Below are 9,327 nucleotides of genomic sequence, written 5' to 3'. Positions count from 1 at the left end.
TTTTTTTTACTTGTTTCTGTAAAGTCTGTGACGTGCACGCAAATAACTTTCGCAGTTAAATTCCCATTTCCGGAATTAAACAAAACTAGTTAAGTAGGTTTCCATTGCATTTTCAACTCTACTGATGGTTTTGAAACTAAAAACGTTGCATTATGCAGCGAATGTGCCCACTGGTATTGGGACGTGCGCGCTAGCCAACAGCGCATAACGACTTTTCTTCCTTTTCAGGTATATATCTGTGTACTCGTTAGGAGTTAACATAAGCATTTCGCTGCACCCGCTATAACATATTCTAAACCGGCTACTTGACTTAACGTTGTTTTGATGAAAAGTTCTGCAAGCACTTCCTTATACGTCTATATGACTTGGAAGTGTGTTTGTGCTCTGGAGGTCATGTGCACACTCCAGGGGTGCAACACCTTTGGCAGTCGATAGTTCCAAAGATGCATGAAATTAAAACACTTTCAGGGGTAGGCTACATCATTCTTCAGTTAGTCCTGCACATTACATCCTACTTGATGTTTCATAATAGCCCTACCTGCAGCCAGCGATGACAAACCAGCCCATGTAGTTGCTCTATTAGTTAAAAGTTCCCGTGGAACACCCTCATTCCCTCAAAGAAGGGCTTAATCACTAAACCAAACATAATTTTAGCCGACACTCTTATCCAGAACGACTTATAGGAGCAATTAGGGTTAAGTGCCATGCTCAAGGGCACATCAACAGATTCTTCACCTAGTTGGCTCAGGATTTTGAACCGTGACCTTTCAGTTGCTGGCCCAACGCTCTTATCCGCTAGGCTACCTGCAGCCCAAATTGTCTGAATAACACAGTGAGGACTGGACACTATCATAATGGCGTGGACACATAACACACCTGTGGACTGTCACCTATGAAACCCCCAGAAGCACTCACTCCCTGAGTGAAAGGCATGTAAATATCTTATTAGGCTGCCCATTACCCTGATGTGGACCAGGGATATGGCAGTTGTTTTCTGCAAAGACACCATGAATGTGCATTTTTCATCCCTTAAGTCACTGCTAGTGGTATAAAGAAGGCTACTTAATTAAAACATACTTTGAAGTATAGCATTTGCTTTCACTCAAGTTTGACAATCAACTACTTTTTCCACCACTGCACTTAAGTAGGCTACATTTATTTTACGTTATAGCAGAAGCTCTTATTCAGAGCAATTACAGTTAAGTGCCTTGCTCAAGGGTACATCAACAAATTTGTCACCTAGTCATCTCAGGGATTCGAACCAGTAACCTTTCAGTTACTGGTCCAACACTCTTAACCACTAGGCTACCCCTACCTGCCAGATATGATTAACCAGATACTGGGTGACTTTCACTCGAGTCATTTTCAATTAAGGTATCTTTACTTTTACTCAAGTATGACAATTTGGTACTTTTCCTCTCTGCTATCTGGGATCCTTGAGACGCTAAACCCTAACCTTAACCCCTACCCTTAACCCTTAACCATTTAAAATCTAAACTTCAATGGGGTAGGGCCGTGCCATGGATCCGGATAGCACAGACCCCATTGCTGGCTTTGACCAAGACAGCCATTTTTCCATGGAGCTGTGTGTGTACATGGCAGAGATCCATGCAATAAACTGAATTTGATCAAACTCATTCACGGAATTGATGTGTGTGAGTTTACCTCGTCAAAATAATGCACTTTTGCTTCGATATTAATAGCAGCTACAAAGTACGAGCTCATTTAGTTGTGTATCCTCTGTCAAGTGGTCTGGACCTTTATTGCACTGGAGGCAGAGTCCTGTTGGCTACCTGCAGGGTCGCTGGTTCAATCAAATCCCACTATGGCTCTTCGCTCTCAATTGCTACAGTTCTACTGTGTAAAGACAGGCTGTACATTGCACCCAAGGGCATTATAATCTGCAAATGCATTGACAAATAAAACCCTGATGATCTCTTTGGAAATCTTCTTTCTTTGAGCTTTCTGTCCGTCAAGCATTGTATTTGCTTTAGCCTACAGTTTTCTCATCAGTCTTGATGGTGATTTTTGTCAGTTGTGATCTGTCAAATGGTGATTTTGCAACATTCTATTCTAAATTGCAGATAGCAACCCTAACCCTGGTTATGAGTTAATCTATGTAATGAAGGTCTGATGTAGTGTCTAGATAGACACTAGGTGGCAATGTTGCATTCTAACAGTATAAAATACTGATGTCAAACCTTGAATGTCACTGTATGCATATACTGGTAAATCACTATGAAATGAGAACACTTTGAATGGGACAGACAGGAAGCACAAACCACAAACAGGAAGATACTATTTTTAACTTAACACGGTTATTCGGTTAAGGAAGCTAAATGTCTGTGGAATCGATAGAGATCTGTCTCTAAGGTGAAGAATAGGAGCCAGGTGTTAAAGGTGCTCCAGTCCATAGAATTAGAATACTAGAATGTCCATCAACCTTCTTATGATGGTCCAAAGGTCAGCCATGTTGGTCAGGGAGTTGGTCAACCATGGTTTGCCAGTGCTGTGATAAGATATTGTGTAAAATAATGAATTTGAATAATTTATCTGCACTGTATGTTTATTAGCTAGCTTGCCAGCCAGCCAATTTTAGAGGAATGATTCCATAAATTCCTAAAATTAACTGCCAATATACCAACATTCCATTCAAACAATGCAGTCAATCCACAGCCAAACACTGTCTATAATCAGTTGATGATTGGACTTAGAAAAGGTGTTAATGCAATAAGTACTGATATTGCATCATATAATAGAACTCACAGCTTTCCAAAAAAACACACCTGTTTAGATATATTTTAGAGGCTATTTATACAGAAAATGTGTATAAAACCCCTATAAAACGTATTTCTAATTATATAACAATATTTTAGGTTGACAATTCTTTTACACAATTTCTGATATCACATGCCTTATTTTTATTCAAATCAGGATTATGCCTCTACTGCCATTCATTCCAATTAGACTGGTTTATTTTTCTCCCTTACCAATATGGCTGCAATTTTAATCCTATTCTGAAACTTTTATGACATAGCCCCTCTAGTAATTTAATAGGATCTCTATGCTCCAGTCACTCTCCAGCCCTAACGACTGATTCCAGGTCAGAGCTGTTCATTTCAAGGCTATTGTCAAGGTAACAGGTCACGTCTCCACTGCAGACAATAGAAATAGAATACCTATGATCTTCTAGAATGGTAAACAATTATAGCTAGAATAGAGTGATTCTAATTGCTACATATGTTTTCCAAACTCTGACAGGCAAAGAAAAAGATCAACCAAAAGGTCACAGAGCTCTAAAGTGCCCAATTGTAACCACGGAGATAAGAATATTTACATTCTACCCCGACCTTTGCCCTCAATGACAGGAAGAGGAACGAGGAGGCCTATGGGAAAAGTGAAGGAAGAGAAGAAGGAAAGAAAGAACAGAGAAGTTGATTCAACATGGACTATATTGATTCTCAGTCTGGGAGAGGAAGAGACAAAGGCTTTTGACCTGAATGAAGCCAGTCCAGAAGTAATTTCCTACACCGTTAGGAATCTTTAGCCTCATTTGTGTCACAGACTAGTTGATTCTGCTAACTGATTGATTTTTAAAAGACACATAGCCTACAGCGCATACAGTACAGTACTGTATTCTTAAGGACAACGTTCTAAAATGTACAATTAGCTGGGCATTTTAGCCATTCATTTGACTTGTGTTATCCAGAGGGACTTAACATACGTTTATTTAAATAAGGAGCCTGAAACCCCTACTCAATACTAACATCCTAAATCCCTCTTCACGATGGCAGCGCTAGACTATAAGATTCTCCAGGATAAGCATTGCTAATGCATGCATGTGGTGAAACAGGAGACTGATGAGGTTGGAAAGAACTTTGTCCTCCCTCATTCTGTCCCTTAAGCCAGGCAGAGTAGTTCTAAAAATGGTGGGGGGATTGAGTCAGGCAGAGTAGCTGTGTGTGTGTGTGTGTGTAACAGAGGCAGGACTAAGGGCGTCTTATTGTCTGGAGACATCTGATCTGTTCACTGATCTAAGGAACATAAAGCTTAGACTCAGCTGTTTTAACAGAGAGAAAGAGACTGCTGTAACCAGAGAGAGATCGAGGGATAGAAAGAGAATGGGACAAAGAGGGAGAAAGAGATTACATGAGTTATATATATATCCCGATGGAAGTTCTTTACCCTTTAGGTCAACAAACAAAAACAGCCATTAGATTGCAGCACTGAATTATTGAAAGCAAATTCCTGGTAGGCATCCATCCACCATATTGCTTTCAATCACCCTGTGTTTTCAGACCAGAACACGAGGGAGAGCAGAGGAGACGAGAGGAAGCCACTTTAGGCTATTGAGATGCAGCCTTTAGGCTCTCGTCTGTCACACCGTCAGATCAGTGGTTGTTGAGGAAATTAGAAAAGCCAAGGTATCTATGACAGTGGAATGGAATACGACCACAGAGGCCCTGCTGTGTGTGTAGGATGTATGGGTATGGGGTTAATTCAATATTCGGCCTTTCTTCACTGAGCCATCCTGAGCATCTAGGAGATGCAACACCACAATGCCAGCAGCTGTATGGCAATGCGAGGGGACCTGAACTAAATAGCCCCATGGGGCTAGCATGCATAACAATGGACTAGATCAGGGTTACCCAAACTCGGTTCTGGGGCCCCCCCTGGGTGCACGTTTAGTTTTTTGACGTAGCACTACACAGCTGATTCAAATAACCAACTCATCAAGCTGGGAGGCCCCAGGACCGAGTTTTGGAATCCCTAGATTAGATGATCGCAGGCAGGGCCTTTGATTGAAGGTTAATAAAGTCTGCTCCACGTTGGCAGAAGTCTCTGCGGCTCCGTCCTGTGTTTATTATAGTGTCTGTATGGCCGTGCTAAATCAACATGAGCAAAGCTAATAGGCATTACAATGTTAGTCACTCAGAAAGATGGCCGTGCCAGCATGGATGGACAAACATGGTGATGCAGTCAGAGCTGATGGGATGTGCTCTTTATTAAGGGTTAGAGGTCAGGGGTCAAGGCTACTTAGTGATTAGAAGCATATTGGTGGTTAGAAAGGGTCAGGTTTCAGTCCCCTCTAGAATGATACAACAGACAGAATAACTAAAGGGCTTTAATGTAGCTTCCCGCAGGCTGTGAGCATCCATAGAGCATACATAACAGGTTATGACAGCCGTATGAACGGATCTATAAACAGCCTTAGAAGCACACCAGCAGCCGTAGTGGCAGAGGCTAAATAACTGCAAGATAACATTAATCAGTGAAGATGTATATGGATTATGGGAGGGATATATTGAACCAAATGGCCATGTGACTGAAATTCAATCAAATTTCACACCCATGGGTGGTGTTTGTTTTATTGATTTCATTTCTATGAGCCAGGGCCTCCTGAGTGCTGTGACAGTGATGGGTGAGGACACAGAGGAAGTTGGCACAGGGGGACGGTCGCCCTGGAGAACACACACAGCCTTACAAGGACAAGGCATGCTCCAACCAACTCCCAGAGTATGACACTACTGGAGGTGTGTGTGTGCGCAAGTATTCTGTGTGTATAGTATTGACAGAATATAACTGTGGATAGGGGGAAACTAAACATAGATGATGTAGGTTACATGTGTATGTGAGAAAGAGCGTTTGGAAGTGGTGGAGGCAGATCAGATATCACACTCCCAACTTGTTCTTTCCTCTCTCTCCTCCATTTCCACCCCAACCACACACCCTCCATCTGTAGACAGTTGCCATGGCGAGGCGTTGACGAGTCATCGCCACATTCCGGGGCATGGCTCTCCCCCCTGGACACTCTCCTCCTCTCAAGTTTAACATTTACTCTATGCGGTGTACTGTTGTGTGTACTCATGCAGTCCCCTCCCTACATTAACCTCCTGCAGAGCTAGAACAACCAACATACCGCAATCATTAACCTGTACATCACGGGTGTCAAACTCATTCCATGGAGGGCCTAGTGTCTGCAGGTTTAGTTTAGTTCCTTTTAATTAAGCCAGACAAGGTGAGGGGAGTTCCTTACTAATTAGTGACCTTATTTTCATCAATCAAGTGCATGGGAGGAGCAAAAACCCGCAGACACTCAGCCCCTCATTGGAATGAGTTTGACACGGGATGTACATGGTTTAAGAAGCAGGATTTGATTAGGCTTAAGCATATCACACAATTGACCACATTGCTTCATTCTAGCCAATTGCATTCAGACCTACAGGAGTGTTTACTGAGTTAGCCGAGGGGCTAGGAGTCCATTTGGGTGGCCAGGTCCAACTCTGGACCTGGCCACCCAGGTCTAGAGTTGTTAACTGTTGTTCTGAGCTATCAGGCCCAACCAACAGATCCCAGAGATATGTCTAATACAGGAACCACCATTGAGGATCAAACAAGGCCTTAAACAATCTGTGTCCAGATGAAACACACACTCATCACCAGAGGGGGAATGGAGGATACAGCACCAAAATCTGGGTCAATTTTTTGAAAGCGAGAGGAAGATGGAGGGAGAGAAAGAGGGGAGAAGAGAGCGAGAGAAAGAGACATTTAGGGACTAAAGGAGAGCCAGGGATTAAGAAAAACAGGTGTGAAAAAGATAGAGGGGAAGAAGAGAGAGAACGTGATAGAGAAGGTGAGAAAAATAACTCACTGGAGGCTGGCAGTTCTAAACATAACACTCATCTGCATTTGTAATTGAGAGAGAGCGAGAGAGGACACAAGCTATTCCCTGAAGAACGACAAGAGATGGAGGGATACAACAAACCAGCTTCAGTCGTGCTACTGTTATAAAACATTTATTCTGGCAGAAATATTTGAAGTTTTTCAGAGGCCTGGAAGCAGAGGCGAATCATAAAAAACCCTGATTGATCGTTACCCAGAGAAACATCGGCACAGAATAAGATATTCATGTCAGATAAAAATCCATATTGGGCTTTACAATCATTTACAAAAAGACTTAGAAATCTATTTCAAATTACAAAAAATAAAATGACAGTAAGGATCTTTAAAAAGAACTTGCAGTGTTTTGTGTTGGCGGTTGTCCTATCTGTCTGTGGTTCTAGACTTTAAGGAGGTTCTTCGAATAGATCTCGGATCAGCTTCCCCAAGTCCAAACCTGAACTAAATAATTACGAGGTTGCACACAGAACAGACCTTGGGTCAGTGCTTAGGGATACCTTTCACCCACACAGTGGGACAGCTCGAGGCCTGATACCAATACTATAAAATGCAACTCTTTCCTTCAAGTACATGTCTGATCTCATACAGATGTATGGCAGCTGTAAACCAGGGTTCCACTACACATCTTTCACCAATCCAGTCATGTCAGATTAGGAAGGATGCAATTTCTAAGTATTTTAACAGGGCCCTGGTTTATTGATCGGCACACAGCAGCTCTTCTCCCGTCGGTGGCGCTAGTGAGTTAAACCAGGTCAGATCCCAGAGCCAAAGCCCCAGTTGGTACCTGGCCAGAACCTAGATACAGCTGGTGCCTCACAAGATGTGCATTCACACAGGGTTACATTGGCAGTGTGTATACAGGACAGTGTGTGTGTAGGGTTGTGTGTGTGCGCGAGGAGTGTGATTTTATTTGTAGATGTTGGGGTACATGGCATTGGGTAAGAGGAGTGCTCGATCAAGCAGTGTGTGTTTAACTGTTGTTGTGCATGTCAGTATGTTGAGTGTTGGCAGTATATGGAGTGTATTGTACTGTACCAGAGACAGGGGAAGAAGACTCCCTAAGGACTGGGCCCTACTAAACTGGGAGGTGACATGGAGGTTCCTTTCAGGAATGGGTTTGTTAACAGTTCTTTCTCTAATCCTTCTCCATTGCATTCCACGGGTGTATCTCCATGCTCTGGCTTCCTCGTCCCGTCTTCTTCACTTAATCTGCACTGATGTGAATGAAACGGGTAGGCTTCAACCATTATATTGCTTAGATCCATCCTGTGTTTATTGATCAGTGCAGATGAAGGAGAGGAGACGAGGAAGCCACTTTGGGACTCCTTCAGCTAGAGTCAGGCATTGGCTGGGATAGTGTGTGGAGGACTGCAGGTTCCAGCTGGTTCCACGCATTAATCCAGTATGCTACCTATATGGTCCCGTGTGGCTCAGTTGGTAGAGCATGGCGCTTGCAACGCCAGGGTTGTGGGTTCATTTCCCACGGGGGGACCAGGATGAATATGTATGAACTTTCCAATTTGTAAGTCGCTCTGGATAAGATCGTCTGCTAAATGACTTAAATGTAAATGTAAATATATAAACGATCTCTCCCTCTGACTGTGTCAGTCCATATCATACCACTCCTCTCAGTTACAATCATTAGTCCATTCTCTTAATGGCCAGCTTGCTCTTCAACCTGCCCCATATAAACCCTAGGCACAACATAACATCAATGTCATTCACAGTGGGGGTAGCACCAGTGTCAGTGTAGGGGGTTACAGCAGGTGAGGTCTGGGTCCTTAGTGTCATTCACTCTCTCGAGGAGAGCCTCTAAGGTCATCAACGTTCACTGGGGAACCTGGCTAGTTGCTGTTGAGTCACTGAAATGACATCACACCAGGATATGACATCACACCATGAATAGGGCAGGACAAAACGGGTAGAGCGGCTCTTTCCCAGCCTCAGGTGTGGCAAACCACACAAATATAGTATACACACACATCTCCATTTAAAAGCAGTCTCATTTCAAAAACTAGTTGAGGACAAACGTAGAGAAAGTCCACTAAGGTAGGAATACTCCAGGGCTGTTTTGTGCAATACCTAACATCAATACGTTCACATAGGCAGACTAGATATCCTGCACTCTTCTTTAGCAGTTTGTTCAGTTCAGTGTTTTTCCCCTCTACAGCTCCACAGTAAATGTCCTATTGTCTCTCCTCCTCTCCCGTTGGTGCGCTTAAAAGCTCCACGGAGCGCACCCGAAGGGCTGTGATTGGTCAATTGTCTGCCATTGCCGTGGTAATGTGCCGGCGCGGTAACGTGCGCGTGCTCGTAGTTCATCAGCTGGAGAAGCGGTGGTCGCTCCAGCGGGCCTGTGCTAGTCAATCCATCTCCAGGTCTATGAGTTTGTTGCGTGTGCGGGGTGTGTGTGTGGTGTTGCGGCAGCAGCAGTGGGCACAGATGAAACCCAGGAGGAGAGAGAAGAGCCCCACGGACACAGAGGCTACAGAACCGTACAGCAGAGGCAGCTTCAGAGAGTCCCACACTGGAGGGAGACAGAGAGACAGACCGAGAGAGAGAGAAAGTGTTAGTTACTGTACACACACACACACACACAACACACACACAGTACCCCCCCCCCCCCCCCCCCCCCCATCCTTACTC

At 43.8% G+C, this 9,327-nt stretch overlaps 1 protein-coding gene across 1 annotated transcript in view; it reads right to left on the bottom strand.

Annotated features, from left to right (window-relative positions):
• Positions 1 to 6,781: 6,781 nt before the first annotated feature.
• Positions 6,782 to 9,327, bottom strand: part of LOC120033169 (prostaglandin F2 receptor negative regulator-like) — a 51,769-nt gene continuing 49,223 nt past the window's right edge. Inside the window, exon 11 of the mRNA XM_038979453.1 lies at positions 6,782 to 9,208. Coding sequence (XP_038835381.1) covers positions 9,045 to 9,208 — 164 coding nt within the window. The 3' untranslated portion in view covers positions 6,782 to 9,044. The remainder of the gene's footprint in view (positions 9,209 to 9,327) is intronic.

The sequence above is a fragment of the Salvelinus namaycush genome, chromosome 40, assembly GCF_016432855.1.
Source record: "Salvelinus namaycush isolate Seneca chromosome 40, SaNama_1.0, whole genome shotgun sequence".
Taxonomy (NCBI): Eukaryota; Metazoa; Chordata; class Actinopteri; order Salmoniformes; family Salmonidae; genus Salvelinus; species Salvelinus namaycush.
This window is presented reverse-complemented; position numbering and strand designations above follow the sequence as displayed.